Here is a 19,701-nt window from a genome sequence, read left to right on the forward strand (position 1 = left end):
TCCTAGGGTTTCCCTTCTCCCTCCAACCCTTTAGTTCCCCCAGAGCACTGACAGCGCCATTTCCAGCAGAAAGTGGCTGCCCAAATTGCTCAAACCCCTGCTGCCCAGAGCTCTCCTGTTCTCTCTTCTCTCCCCCACTCCCAGATCTCACTCTTCTCATCACCCAAGCCTGACTTTTCCTCTCTTGGCCTCCAGCCCCATCCCAAACTGCCCCTCAGCGCCCCTCAGCCAGGCTCTGTCCCTGTGCAGGTGCAGCGATGGAGGCCAAACCAGCCCATGACCGGAGCCAGCGTGTGGCAGACCTTTACACAGCCGCCTTGGCTGCTTCCTGCAGCATCCCCCTGGCGAGGAACAGCAGTCGGGACGCCAAGAAGCAGGTCAGGCCAGCTCTCTTTGCAGGGCACGGGTGTACAGCCTCCCTGGAGGCAGCAGGAGAATCTCCTTTTCAGCAGTGAAGTGCAGGGCCGGGGTTCTCCAAGTTTGCTGTCCAAGATTTGCAGCCCAAGAGCTGAGCTTCAGGAGGTTGAGGACTCCTGAATCTATTAAAAGACTCACGCTGGGGAAGCCTAAATATTTATTGCCTAATATTTATTGCCTAAATAAATAGGCAATGCAGAGAAGGCACGAAGAGTTCCTAAATGTCTGTGATAGGTGCTGTAGGGAATCTGAAGCTGAATGAAGTTGACAAAGAGGGAATTCAGGAATATATTTACACGTGATCATTACCCTGAACTCTGAGCCAGCAGGGAGGAAAGCAGAGTATGAAACTGCTTTCTGCAGGTTGCTCGGAGGGTAGCTGAAAAGCTTACGGATGGAGAGAACCGACAGCTTGGGAGGCTGCTGGGAAGGCTGGAGCACCCAGGCTGCTCCTTGAACGTCCTGAAGGTAAGAGCAGTGTCCGTTTTTCCGTCTGCCCATGGAGGTGCCTGCTTGCATCTCTCCCCTCCACCTCGCAGATCCTCTACGCCGCCTGCCACGCCAGCCCGAGCCTGTGCCAGCACCTAGGGAGGAGCCAGCAAGCGTGGGGTTGCCTCCTGCAGCTCTCACAGGGCAAGGTAGGGCTGGCTGCAGCTCCCGTGCTGGGGAGGGAGGGAGTGCAGCAACCAGGAGCTGCTCCTCTAGGCTATCTTCCTCCCAGGGCCTCGAAACATCCCCTCCTCCCCTCCCAGCCCTGTGACTCCCACTCCCTCGGCAGGTCCCCATGGCAGAGGCGGCCCAGGGGGTGTCCTGCGAGGCTTCCCTGTACCTGCTGGCCCTGCTCACCCTGCAGCCCCAGGTCTGCCCTCCCAGGTAAGCACCCGTGGGCGAGATAAAAACGTTTTCTGCCCCAAACAAACCTGTCCTACCCAAAGCTGGGCTCCTGTTCCTGCTGTCCCCTCTGATCCTGACGCCCAGCATGGCCAAGGAAGCTCTGGGATGCAGGGCTCGCCCTCCTCCCACACAGTGGCTACTTGCCAGCCCTGGGGGTGTTTCTTTCCCCTGCTCCCTGTGTTTCAGGCTCGAGGAGGTGCTTTCCCTGGCCGTGGATGTCCTCACCCAGTCTCCTGTCGCCTCCGTAGTGGTAAGTGTGTTCCCGGAGGCACCACGGGGAGGGCTGCGGAGCCCCACACCCCGTCGGGGCCCTGCTCTTGGTCACGCAGCACGGGCTGGGGCAGGTGCTGAGCCACCAGTGGGCAGCAAGGTCCCAAAGGTGCCGATCTCTGCTCCCCCAGGGTGCTGCAGCCTTCCTCCTGGCACAGCTCAGTCAGCGCGGGGTGGACGTGGTGCTTAGGGAAGAAGAGGTCCTACCGGCGGTGACCAACGCCCTGATGGCGCCTGCTGAGGTATGGGGTGGGGGCAGAGGGGCAGAGGGGCCACGCTCTCACCCCAATACAGGCAAAAATGGGGCCAGAAGGGTGCGGGGCTGGTGCTGCTGCCCTCAGACTCATCTCCAAGCCTGCCCCACGCTCTCTTACAGCTGCAGCTCCCCCCTCCGCTGGGTGCCGGTCTCTACGATGGGCTCATTTTCCTCCTGCTGAAGCTGCTCGCCCAGGTACCAGTTTTCCCTTCTCCCTTCTCCTCATCCCCTGCTGGCTCCGTGTCCATCTTTGGGGCTGGCAGGGGCACAGACCAGAGCCCCTCAACGCCCCCTCCCCGCCTGCAGGAGGACAGGGCCGTGGAGCAGGGCTTTGCTGCCTCGGAGCTGTGGAGCGTGCTGTGGCACAGAGTGGCTGCGGTGCTTCGCGTGGGGGCAGAACCCGAGGGAGAAGCCCCAGGGGCACACCGCCCCACGGCACAGCCAGACTGGAACCACCTCTCTCCTCAAGGTAGGAGCTGTGGGGCGAGCAGCATCTGCCCTGGAGCCTGCTCCACGCTCTGCCCTCAAGCCAGAGGGGCTCAGGGGCTCTTCTCCTTTTTCTTCTCCTTTTTCTTCTCCTTTTTCTTCTCCTTTTTCTTCTCCTTTTTCTTCTCCGTTGCACTGTTTCCCCCGCAGGCACGCTGCTCTTCCTCAGCCTGGCCCTCTTCATCTTCACTCGCGAGTCCCACCGCTGCCTGCCGCAGCTCACCCAGTCCCACGGCGTCCTCATGGTGACGCTGAGGAGCCTGCTGTCCCCTGCCTTCCTGGCGTGCCTGGCACAGACGTGAGTTGGGAGGGCAGGAGAGGGCTGAGAAGCTCCTGAGCTGGTGCTTGCAGGGCACAGCTCCCCGGCAGAGCCTCTCCTCAGGGACTGCTCTCTGCCTCTGATTATTTTTTTCTCATTGCCTGTATCAAGCCCAGTCTCTCTCAAAAATTCAGGCAAGCAGGAGAGGACGGGGACACAGAACTCGTCCCAGCGGTGGTGATCCAGGCCTGCCAGCTCCTCTGCTTCCCTTTCGCCCTGGATGTGGACGGAGACACCTTAGCCTCGGTCGTGGCAGCAGTGAGAGACTCCCAGCTCCCCGCCCAGCTGCTGCAGGTACCCCCTGGCCCCGTGCAGCTCCGCGCTGAGCCTCGGGCAGCCCTCAGCTGCTCCCTGCCCCCCGTGGCAGGACGAGGAGCTCAGCCCTGCCGTGTCTCCTTTCTCCTCAGGCCTGCTGTCACCACCTGCCGCTCCCGGCCGCGGAGCTCCCCATCAGCCTCTTGTGCCACCTCGTTGTGTCCGACGAGCGGGTCGTGGCTCAAGTAGTCCAGCAGGCTGCTGCCTCGGAGCCCATCCTCGCCTTTTTGACCACCGTCCTGTTCTCAGACAGCCTCCCGCTGCTGACCGACCTCCTGTCTCTCTTGACTCACGTGGCGCGGGTCTCCTCGGAGCACCTGCCCTTCCTCCAGAGCATCCTGGGGGGCTCGGACGCGTCCCACCAGCCTCTAACCCGCTTGCTCGGCCACCGGGAGCCCCCCATCCGTGCCAAAACCTGCAGCCTGCTGGGCAACCTGCTCCGCCACAGCCACGGCTTGCCTCAGGCGCTGCAGAACCAGCTGGAGAGCCTCCTGGAGAGTCTCCTGGTGTGCCTGGCAGACCGGGACCAGGATGTCCGCAGAGCAGCCAGCTTCGCCGTGGGCAACGCCGCCTGCCACCCGGCCTCCCCACCCTGCACCCTGCGCGGCGCCGTGCCCGGGCTGACTCGCCTGCTGCTCGACCCCAACTCCAGGACGCGCCGCAACGCCGCCTCGGCCCTGGGGAACCTGTGCTGGTGCTCGACGGAGCTGGGGGAGCTGCTGCTGGAGAGCCGAGCCCCCCGCGTCCTGCTGGAGGTGGCCTGCCGGGACCCCCAGGCCGGCGTGCGGGATAGAGCCCTGCTGGCGCTGCGAGCTGCCAGCCGGCACCCTGGGGTGCAGCAGGTAACCGCTCGCCCTTCTGTGGGGCTGCTGGTGGCACTGGGGGGATGTTACTGGGCTAACTGGTGGCTCCTGTGCCTCTGTGTGCCCTGCAGGTGCTGCTGTCGCTGGGGGCTGGCGAGAAGCTGGCGGCGCACGCGGCGCCTGGTGGCAGCCCCTGGCTTTCTGCGCGGCACTGCCAGAAGCTCCTCAGCCTTCTTGCGGCCTCGCACAGCAGCTGAGGACGCGGTGGCACCTGCGGGACCCCCACAGCAGGGCCGGGACAGCAGGGACAGGACAGCAGGGACACGGCTCCCTCCAGCCCTGACCCCGAGTGGATCCCCACCGACCCCAAGGGCACCCTGTGCATCCCCAGCCCTATAAGCGGGGCGCAGCGCTCGGGGCTGGACGGCGACACATCGTGTGCCCCCGCTGGGACCGTACCACGCTGTTTTTTTTGGCTTTTTAGGGAAAAAAAGCGCCTGGAACCCCTTAACCCCATAACCACCTCCCCTAGAGCAGGGCCCTGCCCTTGCTGCCCCCCTGCGGTCCTCCCGCCGCTAGGGGGCGCTGCAGGGAGGGAGCGGCGCGGGGCATGCTGGGAGTTGTAGTCCTCCCGCCGGGTCACGTGGTGCCGCGGGGTCGCCATGGCAACGGCGGGCGGTTGGGCGGCGGCGCGGGGGTGAGTACCGGGAGGGGGGGGCCGAGACCCCCGGGATGGGGGCGGGAGGGCCCCGCTGCACCCCCCCCTGCACCAACCGGGCTCCGGGGGCACCGGGAGCGGCCTCAGCGCGGCCTCAAAGCCGGGGCTGGGCCGGGGGGCGCCCGCCGGGCCTCCCCCTGCAGGCCCCGGGCCTGTGGGGCCTGTAGGCCCCGGGGAGGCCTCACCAGGGGGTGTCCGTCTGTGGGCTGGAGGCGGCTGGTTCCGCTCCCAGGTGTGTTTCTGAGGAAAATGGTACAGAAATGAGGTTGGATAAAGCGCTGGAGGGCTTTCAATGAACCGCACGCGTCTCGTTTGCTTGTTCTGTGTCGCTGTTCTGTCCCCGCAGCGTGCCCGCTGAGTTTTCCGCCTCCGGTTTGTTTCTGCGGACGGGGCTGGCTCAAACCACGCTGCTCGGCGCTGCCTGAAATCCCCAGCTCCTGCCGCATAACTCCCCAAACACCCGGCTGGATGAAGAACGCAGCCCCCGTGCCGCTTTGAAACGCAAAGCTGTGCGACACCCCGTGCCTGAACTGCTTATTTTTAACCCAGAGTCATCGCCCTGCTCAGGCTGGTGGCGTGGCATAGCTGAGAGGATGAGAAAGTGTGAGTGAGGGCAGCCAGCCCGAGGCAGGCTCCGGGTCGGGCCAGCCCTTGATTTCGGCCGTCCCCCCATGACGCAGCCACAGCTTTTCTGCCTCATCACGCCGGAGTCCCTGAGCTCAGCTGGCACCGGGCGCTGACATCCTGAGGGCAGCGAGAAACACAGAGGTGGCCCTGGATGCAGGGGAATTTGCCAACGTGCCCTCATGGTCGTGGCTTCTCGCTGGTATTTTTTTTGTTTTTTTTGACCCAAGTGGCCAAACACAAACTTGGCATGTTACAGTCTGCGCAGAGCAAGGGAGAGGCTGCTCGTCATCGTCCCCTGCCTCTGGGTTTGCCCCCAGAATGAATTTCTTTGGGACAGCCCCCGTCCCGCAGGTGTCCCCGCGGTGATGGAGCTGTCACTGTGCCGCCTTGTCCTCGCCGCCTGGTTTTTGTGGGGCCTCGTGCTGCTTTGGCTCGGGTGCCTCTGTGTGACCCACATGGGGCTGAGGCTGCCCATTTGCTGGAGCCGAGGGTGGGTTCCCTGCTGCTGGAGTTTGCGTCTTGTTACCAGGCGTGTGAGCAGCTCAGTACCCTGCTCTTGGATTCACGTGTTTGGCTTTGTTGAAAGCTTTTTCATTTTTTGAAGGGGAATAAGCCCTGATTTGGAAACTGTTGGTTTTAAAACCCGGTTGTGTTGCGTTGACGTTAACTCTCCTGTTCAAGCATTAATCAAAGCCTGGAGTTCCAAGCGAGGGATGTGGCGTGAGCTCAGATCTCCTTTAGAAACCAGCCTTACCTTTTCTCATCGCAAAGAGCAGGCTGCAGCCCTGCCCTGCAGTGGCGTAGAAAATAACAGCAGATCACACTTGCCTGACTTCTTTTCTTTTTTTTTCTTACCCCTCTTGTGACTCGTGGATGCATGAGGCTGACGGCGCGTTATCAGGTCAGCGTGCAGCTCATCCACTTGCAAGCTCTCGTTATTTTAAGCGTGTCACCGCGGCCAGGCTTAAAATAACCTCCCTGCTCCCACTCACGTGATGGGGGCTGGGGTTGTGCGCCCGTAATTTGGGGTGGAGAAGCTCCCTCCTGCCCCCGAGGCTTGGTGGAGCGCCCTGGGGTCGGGGCAAGGTGACATTCGTCAGGGCTGTGGCCATAAAAAAAGGTGCGAACCCAAGAGTTGTGAGCAGGTGCAGCCGGGCGCCCGCTAGCAGCGACAACCTTGGCCTCGATATTTGTTGTGCGGCAGTAAGGCTAAGCCAAAATGCATTAATTACGGGTAACGATGTTTGGGTTTGACTCCCAGCCCTGCCAATTCGCCCTGGGAGCGGAGCTGGGCTTTTCCCAGCTCGTGTTTCTACAAAAAAACTGCCTGAGCATCCTTTTAGAGCTGGTGCCCGAGGGTTGGCTTGGCAGAAGCAGTGACCGAGCTGTCACCTTCCTCCCGGATGGAGGCACGGGTGAGCCAAACACGAGGAGAACCCCCCTGAGCTGCGTCCCACGGGGGTGTACCAGGCACGTGAGGGTGCCTGTGTCTCCGCTGCTTCTCCTGGCTGCTTCAAGGCATCCGTTCTGCTGTGGGGCCGGGGACTGGAGGCAGGGCCGGGCTGTGTTCAAGTGCACTCGTGCTCTGGGCACAATGCGGCGGCTTGGTGTGGATGCCGAGCTCTTGTTGACCCGGGGAAACTCGAGCCGGGCAGCTCGCGGCATCCGAGCCGCTTTGTGCTAATCGCTGCGAATGTCACAGCACGGCCGGGGTTCATCTGGTCAGGGCGGGGGGGTTGCTGGCCCCGCGGGAACTTGTGCTGGAGCTCAGGGGCCTGATTCGTAGCTCAGGGAGGTGTGTGAGGGGTGCAGCTTGCTTGGAGCGAGCTCCACGGTGCTTCCCTGGTGCCCCTGAGCAAGGCTGGGGTCTGGCAGCAACACTTGAGCTGCCGCAGCCCACGCTTGGTTTGCAGGTGACAAAGGAGGTGTGCGTATCACAAGGAGATTCAGGGGGGCGGTTAATGCTCCGCTTACCCTTCTTTTTATCCTTTTTTTTGCTTTAAACCTGCAGGTTTGTGCGAGCTGAGAGGCTGGCTGCAGAGGAAGGCAGCAGCTCAGCCTGCTCGGGATACAATTTCTTATCTCCGCGTGCCCTCCAGGCACGTGCTAAAGCAGGCCGCATACCTGGCGCACAGCCCTTCTCTTCCCCTTCTCCTCAGGCACAAAGGGATCGTGCAGGTGTGGTGGAACACTTTCAGCAGGATTTAGGACATCTGTGCGGGTCTGTGGGCTGCCAGCTGCCGCTCGGAGAGACTTCTGCGGGGCTGAGATTAAGAGGGATGCACGCGTGCGGTGCCACCACAGGGCTGATGGTAGAGCAGCCCCGTGCTTTTTTTTTGGTGTGTGTAACCTGGGGAACTGAAGCTTTAAGGGAACGAGAAGGGAAAGAAAAAAAAAAAAAAAAAAAAGAAGCATTTGGGGGCTTTCTGTGCAGGCCAGAGAGGTGGCACGGTGGGATTTGGAGGCGCAGGGCCACACGGATGGGCCCTGGCTGTGGTGCCAGCCCTGAGGCAGGCAGGGAGCTGTCTCGCCTTGAGGCTAGGCTTGCTGTGGCAGCCAGGGAAGCCTTTGTGTTTGCAAAGTCAAAGCTTTTGTGTGCACAGGACTTTTTTCCCAGGGCCTTTTGCAAGTCGTTCTTTGTCCTTTGGTTTCGCCTGAGCTGCCAGCTCTGTCTTTGATGCTGCCCCTGCTCCTCCTGGCGCCGGCTGCTGGGCTCACCGTGCCCCTTGTGCTCTCTTCTCTTCTCAGGCCAGCGAAAATGCCGCTGTAGATGACCGTAGATGACCGCCTGGCTCTCGCCCCACGTGCTATGGCTGTCCATGGCCTCTGCAGGCCCGCAACCCTCTAACCTGGGCCCCAAACAGAAGAGCTTCGGCCCCGCAGCAGAGCACACGCAGCCCCAGCAGGCCTGGCGCAGCGCTCCTCAGCAGGCGAAACCCATCTGGGCTCTGGAGGGGCAGCACGGGAGCGTTTGCCAGGAGCGCAGCCCCCCGTCCTCGGGGGTCCCTTTGCAGCAGTCCAGCTCCCTGTACCCGCCCTCGCCATGCCCCACGCACCCCGCTGAACGCTCGCAGCCCTGCCCGGAGCTGTGTGGCAGCACGCTGCTCCACCGCCGCTCCTGCCTGAGAGCCAAGCCGGGCTTGGAAAGCTCCAGGTTTCCTTTCCAAAGCCCCCGGGACAGCGGCTCTGCCACGGCAAGGGCGATGTCTTCCGTGCTGATGGAGCCCTGCCTGCTGCCTGCGCTGCCCGAGGAGCACAAGGGCTCTGGGGTCAAGGGCTCTGCCCTCAGCTTGGCTCGGCAGGCGGCCGGCTCCTACCGCCCGGTGCTCAACAACAACTCCTTCCTGCGGCCAGTCAGCACCCAAGTGCCTTCGCTGCAGCCAGCGGAGATCAAGAAGCTGAAGAACGCCCCCGGTTTCCCTGCTGTCTCGTGGCCCTGCTCCAGGGACGATGGGGCTTGCTCCCCCAGCACCCCCGTGGCGCAAAGCAGCGAGCAGGAGCAAAGCTGCGTCCCCTCCCTGAGCGTGACCCTGAGGAGGGAGCGCTGCTCCTGGCCGCTGGGAGACACCGAGAGGAGAGCGCGTGGCATCGGTGAGAAGGAGCCAGAGCTCAGCCCGAGAAGGGCTGTGCAGCGGCTGGCAGGACAGACAGCCACCTCCTGCAGCTTTGGGAGGGATGTGAGAAGCCCCGGCAGGACGATGGCAGGCGGGGTGTCCCTCGGGAGCAGGTGGGGGCACCACATGGCAGCGCAGCTCGCCCCCAAGGAAACCATCGCCCCCCTCAACTTGGAGCCGGGCAGCAGCCGTCGCCTTGCCGGTTCTTTGAGCCTCACGGGCAGCGAGGGTGCTGCTGCATGCACCAAGAGGATCAGCCTCCACCTCCTGGCCTCCCGAGCTGCCTCTCCCGAGCGTGGCACCGACTGCCTGCCACTGGGAGGCAGGGAGCGGGCGGCGGAGCCTCAGCACCCGGCTGCCATCTCCCAGGTGGCGGCTCAGATGTCCGCCCTCACGCTGGGGAAGGAGGAGAAGCGGCCCCAGGCTGTGCTCCCAGGGAAGCCTGAGTGAGTAGAGGGGAGGAGGAAGGCTGTGGTGAGGGGAGCTGGGCTGGCGCTGCGTGGTGGGGACACTGCGGGCACTGCTGGGGTGGCTGCAGGGGCACCCCTGGGCTGCATCCGTGCACAAAACCTGTTTTGGGGAGCCTTCCTTCCACCCCAGCTTTCACAGGCTCTTGGGGTGGTGTGGAGCAGCAGGCTTGGGTGACAGAGGGACGCAGAGCCCTGCCTGATCCTTTGAAGGGATGCCGAGGCCTCCAGCTACCAGCAGAGCTGCCAGGGGAGGTGTGTGGTGCCACAGAGGCCCCAAGACTTTCCTTTTTTGGCCACGAGAGCTCTGGGGGAGGCACGACCCCAGCTGCTGTGGTGCTGCCAGCGTTCACCCCGCTGGGAGAGGGGTCCTTGTGCTTCTGTCTTGGTGTTCCCTGGTGTTCCTGTCCATTCTTACTAGCTTGGGATCGTGTGAGCACTGGGGAGAGGAGAGCTGTCACTCCTCTGGCCAAATATTTCTTGCTGCGTTGTGGGTGCTGGGCTTTTTGGAGCCAGAAAGCATGTGCTGCTCTCTCTAACCTGATGTCCTCTGTCCCAGTGTCACTGCTGGGGAGGCGCTGCTGGAGCCAAGCCACCCCCAGGACGATGTGGAGGAAGAACTTCCCGATGGGCTGGATGAGAGCTGTGGCACAGACGAGGAAGAGGACAGTGAGTGCCCGTTCCCAAGGGAGCTGTGCCCCGTGCCTCAGCAGGGTGGGAAGTGCAGGGGGGGCTGCCTGGGACCCCAGAGATTGTGCTGAACCCAAATGTGACTTAGTGGCAAGGAGGAGCTGTGTGGGTTCCTCTGGGAAACGGGCTAGGGTTCAGCACTGTCTTGCTGCAACACTTGCCCAGCTCTTCTCTGTGTGCAGGGCAGTTGGTTCCACCCCCTGCCCTGTGCTTTATACCACCAGTGAGTTAGCAGATAAAACTTGGGACTCCAGGATTTGGGGCAGCAGAGAAGGGTCTGTCCCCAGGCCCGTTTGTTTTCTCTCCTCCCTCCCTAACTGTGTGTGCACTCACTTCCCACGGAGGCAAAACCCAGCTCTCTTTCCTCCTGCAGGTGACTCGGATGCTTCCTCTGTCGCTGGCATGCCATCTCGTGGCTCTGGGGCTCTCCCATCCAGGTTAGTAGCTGTAAATAGTGCCCTGCAACTTGGCATCTTTGTCCAGACTGGGCCATCTTTGTCCTCTCCGGTGACAGAGGGGAGCTGTAATGTGTGAGGGAATGGAGTGAAGATAGCAACAGACCACAAAGGTCAAGCCAGGTGAACTCTGAGCTCTCTATTACCCAGCTGACAGCAAAACATCCTGGGGAGGCAACACGAGGAGCAGCTGGCCCCCGGGAAGGAGCCTGCATCACTCAGGCAGATGCCTTCAGCACTGGGCAGTCCCTCGCCTCCTTCCCGAGGCCACCTGCTACCAAAGCCCTGCCAATTATGCTCCGTCCATCCCAGGCCTCGCCTCTGCAAAACACTTCAGAACTTCTGTGGGAATGTTGTTCGTTATAAACTCCACTGATAGCATCGTCGTGTGTGTAGCAAGAGGTGTGTTATCAGTGCTCCTTTTCCTCCCAGCTATTAGGGATTGACATTGAGTCACAGAAAGGTTTGGGTTGGAAGGGGATCTTAAAGCCCACCTAATTCCACCCTTCTTTCCATGGGCAGGGACACCTCCCACCAACCCAGGCTGCCCAAAGCCCCATCCAGCTTGGCCTTGGACACCCCCAGGGCTGGGACAACATCCACAGCTTCTCTGGGCAGCCTGTTCAGTGCCTCAGCACCCTCAGAGTAAAGATTTTCTTCCTTATGTCTAATCTAAACACACCAAAACCACGAGGGTTACAACATCTTAACCACGTGTGCATTACAGTCTCTACCCCACGTTCCTGTCGACCTGGTTATAGGTTTTATTGTGTAACAAACCCCACCCCGTGCCCCTGCAAAACCCAGAAGGAGATAACAACAGTTGGCACACGCATTTGGTGCAAACTCCACCCCTTGTCCCTGCAGATTGGTTGCTGGCCTTTACGCCCACTGCTTGCACCGCGCTGCAATGATGCAAATTCCTGATTGCTGCAGTCTTGGGCCACAGCAGAACAGTTTCTTGTCGAGGAATTGCAGTCAATTTGCTTTATTGCTGGTGAATAAACTTGTACTGGTTCTGGCAGTGAAAATAATGGATGGATAGAAATAGCCACTCAGGAAGAACAGCCCAGCTCCCTCCTTTTTCTGATCTCCAGACCTGTTGTTGCATGTTTCTCTTGTGGAGGAGGGCAGCACAGGAGGCTGCTCAGTGTGATGTGCCTCCATTTCTTCTGCTGTTCCTAGCTCCTCCAACTTGACTGTTCTGGTGTAGGTTCCTCCCCAGGCCACGGTCCCTTTAGGGTCATGATCTCCTCCTGAGTTTCCTCTTGGTTCCTGCCTGGGTGTCTGGTTTTGCTCTAGTGTTTTTTCCTGTCTCTGATGTTGTTCTTGTATTTACTGCCCTCTTTGGAATATATTTTTGCAAAGGTACCAGGAACTCCTTGGTTCATGGCAACTGTGGACAATAGTTTATGGGTGTTGAGATGTAAACTGGCCTCTGTGGAGCTGCCCGTGTAGATGCTCCCGGTGCTGTTTCTCACCTGTAGCCATCTGCCTGCTGCTTCATCTCTCCTAGGAAATGCATCGAGTGCCTGGCCCAGCCCACAGAGGATCAGGAGAAGGTGCTCAAGCCAGCTCTTGTCTGCAGTTTGTTCCCTAATGTGCCTCCAACCATCTACTTCAGTACGCGGGATGAGAGAGGTGAGCTGGGGCGTGTTGCCAGGCCATGTTCCAGCATCCCGGACCTCCCCTAGCCATTGGGTCTTCTGTTCCATGCTAGTTCTGGAAGCGGATTACACCCCCTCCCTGCAGACCTGCAACCAAACATAAGAATTGCCCTGGATACAGCTGCAGAAAATCGAGGTATCGTGTTTGGTTTCCTCCTGTCCTCAACTTTTTGCCTCCCTAGTGGAAAAGCTGCCTTGGGAGCAGAGGAAGCTGCTGCGGTGGAAAATGTGCACGGTCACACCGAACATCGTGAAGCAAACCATCGGCAGGTCTCACTTCAGAGTCAGCAAAAGTAAGTTGTGGGAGGCTGGCAGCAGCTGATGCGGCGTGGCCTCTCTCGCCTCCAGCCCGTGGGTGTGAGGAGGCAGCCTGCAGAGCAGGATACAGGCTGGGTGCTGTAGGGTGCTGGATTCCTGCTTCTGCCTGCGTGACCCGCTATATCTGAGCTCTGTGGGTCCCGGCAGAACCCAGGCTCCCTTTTGGCTTGTCCCTGGCGTGGAGCACGGGGACGTACTCCTATGTTGGGAGGAGCTGGGGCAGCATGTGGGGCAGCAGAGCTGGGATCTGGCTTGTTTGAGCTGCGCCTCTAGATGGTGCTGCCACGCTAAGGAGGCTGGTGCTCTCCTGGTGCCAAGCCCAGCACCGCTGCCCCTCGTCCCCACGTGCTGAGGAAGATGATGGCCTTCTCTCTGACCTCAACTGGCGAGCTCTCTGGGGTGGGATCTTGGCACCGAAGAGATGTGTAGGAAGGGGCTGAGGAAACACTGAGCATTCCCAGCTTTTATCCCTCCCCTGTAGGGTGAGCTCCCAAAAGTATTTACACGACTCCTGTATGTATCGGGAGACCTCTGCTCGGTTAATTTTAGGGATAGAATGAGACTTGCTGGGCAGACCAAGACCTAACAGGTCGTGGAATCCTACACGTCCCTCTGCAGAGCAGATCTGATTAGCTAACTGCTTTATTTGCCTGCTGGAAAAAAAAAGGAAGGTAAGGATAGGATATTGGGGGTTCAAAGCTATTTCTTTGACCCCGTGTCTGCACAGACCCTTACAGCAGTCCTGTTTGTGGGGGTATGACCCTCCTGGCTGGCTGGATCCCACTCACAGCCTTTGGTTGGGCAGTTTTGCCGTAACCACTGTGATTGCTTTGAGCTATTGCTGTGCACTATCCCTGGCACACTTCTAGCAGCCCAAGGAAATGGGGTGCTGTTGGGTTGAGAGGGTGTTGTGGGCGGCGGGGTGCTCGGTCACGGACTTTTCTGGTTTTCCTGCAGAGAGCAATGACTGGCTGGGCTGCTGGGGCCACCACATGAAATCCCCCGGCTTCAGAGCCATCCGGGAGCACCAGAAGGTAGGGGATGTTGTGGGCTGACCCCGTCCACGTAGGTGGAAAGTGTGCTGGGAGCAGTTTGGGAGTCCTCCCTTCGGGGCCAGGTGTTTGCTGTGCAAACTGTCCTTGCCCTGTCCCTTTCCCCGTGTGGCGGCTGGTATTTTTGTGCTGGGAGATGAGCCCAGGAGACAGGCACAAATGGGAGCTGAGTGAACAACTCTGCTGGCCAGCTACAGAGCAAGGCTGTAGCTAAGCTTTGTTTGCTTGTGGTTTTGCCTAATAAAACCCAGTTATTGCTGTTTAAAGTAATCTTCCCACTGGCAGGATGGAGCCAGAACTTTTTGTCACTGTGAAGCTTCAAGAGCAGGCGGGTCCTGCCTTGCTGCAGGCCTGGTGGGGGAGCAAGGAAGATGTGTCCTTGCACTGGGTTCAGGGAGGATGTATCCCCTGGCCAGGGAGCAGCATGGGGTGTCGGGGAGATCTCACGGGATCTGGGTTCCTTTCCAGCTAAACCACTTCCCTGGTTCATTTCAAATTGGGAGAAAAGACCGGCTGTGGCGCAACCTGTTGAAGATGCAGACTCGCTGTGGAAAGAAGGAGTTTAATTTCTTCCCCCAGTCCTTCATCCTGCCCCAGGACATCAAATTACTCAGGAAAGCATGGGAGGAAGGAGCTAGCCAGCAGAAATGGATTGTGAAACCAGTAAGAGCAAAGCTGCACGCGATTCCCTGTCCCTGTGTAGCTGCAGGGAGAACATCTCATCCCTTCTCGTTAATGTTTTGCAGCCAGCATCAGCAAGAGGCATTGGCATTCAGGTTATCCACAAATGGAGCCAGCTCCCCAAAAAGAGACCGCTGCTGGTGCAGAGGTGAGGGAAGAAAAACAAGGTTGACAGGTCGACTTCCTAGTGCCTCACCCCTCAGGCCAGATCTGGGCAGATCTGGCCACTACCCAGCAGAGCAGAAGCATCTGATTTGCGTCTGGAAACTTCTCTGCTGCCTGGGCGTAATGCTGCTGCTGGAAGCCTGGCTCTGTCAGCTGCAGCTGGGCTTACAGGAGTGCTGCTATCCCTGCAGGAAGTTTTGTGGTCTTGGGTACAATCTAGATCTTAGTTTGGCTCCACAGGCGTTCTGGAGCTTCTGTCTGGCAGGTGAGCCAGCTTCAGCTCTGCTGGGATCTCACTCCCACTGCTTTGAACTTTGGGGTTTGGTGTCTTTAGAGGCACACGAACCTTACCCAGTGCTCATAAGCCCACTGGGAGGAGTTGGGAATTGGCCAAAGGGTTGTCTTGAAATGAGAGGATTCTCAAAATCTCTCCTTGTGCAGAAAAATGGAGTAGCTCATCTTGGTTTGTGCCTGCTTTCTGGGAAGGTTCTCCTGAGGGCAGGAGCACTGTGCTGTTTGGCAGGCGGGGAGCTGCTGTGTTGGCTTGTCTGCCTCCCATGTGAAGCAATAAGCTCTTTTTATGGAAAATCATGAACTTTTGAGGTGGGGTGAATAATGAAATGGTTCGGGTGAAAACTTCCAGCTGTTTCTGCTCACTGAACCAAACCATCTCTGGCCCGCTGTACCTCTTAAATATTCCCAGAACATTCGCAGAAGCTGTGACCCTCTCCTGGTGCTTGCTTCCCCTTGCAGGTACCTGCACAAACCCTACCTCATTGGCGGGAGGAAATTTGACCTGAGGATCTACGTGTATGTCACTTGCTACGATCCCCTCAGGGTTTACCTGTTCAAGGACGGATTGGTTCGCTTCGCTAGCTGCAAGTAAGTTGCGTGGCAGAGAGGTGAGAGGGGTCTTCCTCAGTGCTGAGCCCACGCGTGGCTGTGGCACCCCCGTTAGCTTGGGCAGGAGGCGGTTGTTCCACGTGCAATGGATGCTCGAAGCTGTAGCTTGCTGGTTTGAGAGTCTGGAAACACACAGGGTCATTGCAGGGGGTAGTACTGAAAGAAAATTTGAGAGGATGCTTCATTCATCCACCTTTCCCAAAGCAAGCTCAGCTCAAGATAAACGTGCTGCCTGTGCTGGGAGTTGACATACCATAAATTAAGACGTCCCATCCAGTTTTGGCTATATCGCACTGGGCTGCTGCAGTTCCTTCACTGCTTTTGCTCAGCAATGCTCTGATCTTTTGCGTCCCTCAGTCCCGAGGCAGCCTGCTCTGTGCCTCGTCCTTCGTCCAGTCAGCTCTGGGTCTGTGGGGATAGAGGTTGTGGAGGAGGCCTTGCTCCAGGCACCCTGGGAAAGGGCAGCAGCAGAGCTAGCGGGTGGCCGAGAGGAAAGGTAGCAGAGCTGCTGCAGACTGCTTGTCCTGCTCTCATCTCCTCCAGGTACTCCTCCTCGATGAAGAGCCTCAGCAACAAATTCGTGCACTTGACCAATTACAGCGTGAACAAGAAGAACACGGAGTATAAGTCCAATTCGGATGAGACTGCTTGTCAGGGGCACAAATGGTAGGTGCTTGGGGGGGGAGCTTTCAGGGCACAGGGGCAGCTCTTTCTTTTTCCTGTCAAGTCAGCCTTATTTTTGGTATTTGTACCCAAAACTCGAAGGTGCTTCCTGTATTTTCTCCTCCTGCTTGGAGAAATGAGTTTGTCCTGGCCTGTGATTTATCCTGTCCACTGCTGCTTCAGCTGTGGCTGTTGCCTGTACTGATCCCTGCTTCAAGCTCTGCTCTCATCTGTGCTCATTCATCTTCTTGCCCTGGTGTGGGGTTGATGGGATGTGGTTAAGGCTGAGTCTGATATATTATTTTTTCCTGTTAGAAACTTGATAGGCAGTTCTGACGCTTAAATTAGCTAGGTGGGCTGGGTGGGAGCTTCTGCCCATCGCACGCTTCTCTGCGGAGCCAGAGAATGGAGCAGGTTTGGTACAAAATGGGTAATGTGTGTGCTAATCGGTGTGAAGGGGACGTGCTGCTAAGGAGCAGCAGTGCATTTCTAGGCACTTCAGAGCAGGGCTGCAGTCTTGCAGGAGTTTCTGTTCCCTGCTGTCCCACGGGCGGACTGATCCAAGTGCTCAGGCACTTGTCTCTGATTCCACAGTGGTGTTTAAACTCTTTTAAAAATAGTGCAGGTTAGAGTTCTCGATTTGTGGGCCTGGGCTGGGCTGCTTAGTTCACTTCAAAGGGAAGCTGCGAGAGGTGCTTTGCTGTGAGAGGATTGCTTTCTTGGACCTGGATCCGGGGGTCTGTCCCTCCACAGGTGCACAGAGAAGGGGCTGCTGTCCCCCAGCAGCTGGCATCCCCTGGGGGTGGGATCGTGTGGTTTTTTGGTCCCGCCACGCAAATCAAAGCTGGCTGCTCCCACGCTGAAGATGAGAGTGGCTGTAATCAACTCCATCTTGTATGCAGGAAGCGTGACCTTTGGATTCCTGGCCATTGGCCACACGGTCTCATTTAAGCAACATCTGAGCATCCTTGGCTTAATGTCAGGGCAACTCGCAGCGCTTGGTGTGGTGTGGGAAACTCATAAAAAGCAGAGAGCCTCTCCCCCACCATCCTTTTCTCCACAATATAAAAATAAAAATAAATGAAATCTCTCCACCCCCAGAGCCTCAGCGAAATGACTTGAGCTAAAAGATTTACGGGGGTCTTGCTGGATTCCTGCTGAGCTGCTTTGCAGTGCTCATGGAGAAGGCCTGCAGGAAGGGGAGGTTTGCTAAGGACACGGAGGGGGAGGGAAAAGAAGATCTGGGGCTGACGTACCTCGCTCATGTGCTAATTTGGGACTTATTACTCCAATGCTGGGACAAGTCTATGACAGATTTATGGTTCTGGTAGCTTGGCCCTGCAAGATGAGGTGCCAGGCTGGGGAGGGCTGCAACCAGGAGTTGACTGGTTTGAGGATGGCAAAAGGATGGCTGCGCTCAGGGAAAGTGGAGATTTGCGCCCGGCTTGCTGCTGAGGAAGAGCTTTGTCAATGCTCCCCGTTGCTGTTACCACTTCCCTAGCAGGTTTAGGCAGCAAAGGGCTACAAAGCCATCTCCTTTGCTTTCTGTCTCCCAGGGCACTCAAAGCTCTCTGGAGTTACCTGACCCAGAAAGGAGTTAACAGCGAGGCCATCTGGGAGAAGATCAAGGACATCGTTATCAAAACCATCATTGCGTGAGTCCTGCCACCCCTTGCTCCGTTCCTCTCAGCTCCCTCTCAACCTGGTCCTTTTCCTCTTAATCTAAATGCTGCCACCGCCGTTGGCTTCAGTATTTCTCTCCAGATCCTTCCTTTTATCGTGTTACCCACGTTCTTTCTGCAGTAGCTGCAAGGGGTGCATAGCTCCTGGCTCTGCCTGCGGCGCAGGGGTGGTGCCCAGGAGGGCACAGCGTACCTGGCACTCTGCCCCGTGCCTGCCACCCGCTGCACCACTTGCGCAGGATGCCTGAAAATAAAAGTCCCTCGGGGCTGGGGGAATCCTTGCCTTCAGAAGCAGGCCCTGTCTGACAAAGGCTGGGGTGGGGGCAGCTCTGGGGGGCGGGGAGGTGGCTCAGGATCTGATGGCGGCTCCATACGCAGTGCAGCAGCAGCTTGCAGACCTGCCTCAGTCATTCAGCCCACCCGTTCCCGCAGCGTGTGGCTGAGTGCGCTCTCAGAAGCGGCAGTGTGCTGTGAACAGGCAGATCTCTGCTGGCTGCCTGGTGGAAACGAGCGTTTTCACTTGGCTTGCAGATCTGAGCCCTACGTGAACAGCCTGGTGAAGATGTACGTGCGGCGGCCCTACTGTTGCCATGAGCTCTTTGGGTTTGATATCATGCTGGATGAAAACCTCAAGCCCTGGATCTTAGAGGTCAACATTTCCCCGAGGTAAAGCAGTTTCTCCTCCAAAGTCTGTCTCAGAGCCAGTGCAGGGTGGACGAATTTTTTTATCACAAAGGGAATTCGGCCTGTGATGCCCCCTGCACCCTGTGCTGAATGGTGGTGGGCTTTGAAGCCTCCCTCTCCTGATTGCAGCAATCCTTGCCATCCTGCTGCAAAGTCCTCCCTTCCGGCAGCCCGCTGGGAAGAGGGAGTGAAGCGAGCTATTTCTGGTGGGGAGCCCCCGTGAAGGAGGGCGTGATGTTGGGGGACACGGGGCTCAGCACCTCTTGTTTTAGCTCTGACTGCTGTGATGCTCCCTTCCCGCAGCCTCCACTCCAACTCCCCTCTGGATGTGAGCATCAAGGGCCAGATGATCCGGGACCTGCTCAACCTCGCTGGCTTCGTTCTGCCCAGCACGGACAGCGTAGCCTCGAGGCCGCAGACCAGGAGTGACTCCACCTGCAGGTCAGCCCCCTTCTCTGTCAGGGCAGAAGGGCAAAGCAGGCTTTTCTCCCGGGGCAGTTCATCTGGGGGCTGTTTTCAGCCCAGTAGATGCTGGTTTCTGTGCTGTTAAGAGCCTGTGCTTGCTGGTCCTTCAGCTGTGGTTCTGAGGGACTTGCATCATCACATGGGTATCTGGTTCCTGCGGTCCCTTCGAGGCAGAAGGATTTATGCCTCATCTGCAAGTCCATAGTTGGAAGTGAGGCCAGGCCAGGGTAATTCGTGCTTGCTCTGCAGTTAGTCGAGTCTTCCTTCCCCCTGCCAGAACTAACGTGATGCTGAGCCATGCTGCCTCTCCATCTGCTTGGAGGGCTGGCTGGCTGTGTTGGGGCTGGATCCGCTTACCCCATCCCCCAGAGCTGACATGCTGCCGCCTTGAGCTGGAGGAGCACCTGTTATTTTGCAAAGGCTGGAGCAATTTGTTCCTTAGGCAGAATTACAGGTGTCAGAGGATGGAGAACATGTTTGTGGGTGTGCAGTTTTGTCTTGCAGTAGAAGTGACTATTATTTTTTTTCTTTTTTTCTATTTTTGTTTTTGCGTTAGGCTAATTCCTGGGCATGTGCCCACCCAAGCCCCTTTTCCTTTTGTGTTTTACCACGCTTTGGGGCTTTCACTGGTTCCAGACCTGACAGGGGGTGGGGAGGACCAGTCCTGTTCCCTGCAGTAGCAGGGAGGCTGCTGGCCCTACGTCACCCAAGGGGCAGCTTGCTGGGGTGATGTGCAGACACGGAGGAAGAGGGGCCTCCTGCCTGCTGTGTGCCCTGAGCGAAGGGAGAAGCTTGGAGCGCGGGCCCATTCCAGCCCAGGGAGCTCTCGCCAGCTCGTGCGCGGCGCTTTGATCACACGCTCATTTGCGGCTTGCAGCAGAGGTGCTGAAGGGCAGGTGTCCTTGGAGGGACCTGCAGGGGATTAACCAGATCCTTAACATGGTTCAGATGATGCATTACCAGAGTTCCTGCATCCAGAGTCAGCCTTGCTAAACTGTATCTCCTGCCCTGGGAAGGATACGAAGGGTGTTTGGTTTTTTTTTTTTGCATACGGGCATAATTCCAGTAGATTTGGATGTTCCCAAGAACC

The 19,701-nt window shown here is 58.4% G+C and overlaps 1 protein-coding gene across 15 annotated transcripts in view; it reads left to right on the forward strand.

The window, feature by feature from the left end:
- The window catches only part of LOC106017584 (tubulin monoglutamylase TTLL4), a 30,407-nt gene that overhangs the window by 5,493 nt on the left and 5,213 nt on the right, over nt 1–19,701 (forward strand). For 3 of the 15 annotated variants that reach the window (XM_072040651.1, XM_072040654.1, XM_072040657.1), the window contains 13 exons: nt 250–377; nt 781–885; nt 957–1,054; nt 1,192–1,290; nt 1,498–1,561; nt 1,713–1,823; nt 1,958–2,032; nt 2,144–2,306; nt 2,474–2,621; nt 2,777–2,936; nt 3,050–3,799; nt 3,892–4,457; nt 4,825–5,299. In XM_072040651.1, the coding sequence (XP_071896752.1) occupies nt 250–377; nt 781–885; nt 957–1,054; nt 1,192–1,290; nt 1,498–1,561; nt 1,713–1,823; nt 1,958–2,032; nt 2,144–2,306; nt 2,474–2,621; nt 2,777–2,936; nt 3,050–3,799; nt 3,892–4,017 (2,027 nt within the window). In that variant the 3' untranslated portion in view covers nt 4,018–4,457; nt 4,825–5,299. The other 12 variants (XM_072040653.1, XM_072040655.1, XM_072040660.1 and 9 more) reach the window with 11 other exon arrangements.

The sequence above is a fragment of the Anas platyrhynchos genome, chromosome 7, assembly GCF_047663525.1.
Source record: "Anas platyrhynchos isolate ZD024472 breed Pekin duck chromosome 7, IASCAAS_PekinDuck_T2T, whole genome shotgun sequence".
Taxonomy (NCBI): Eukaryota; Metazoa; Chordata; class Aves; order Anseriformes; family Anatidae; genus Anas; species Anas platyrhynchos.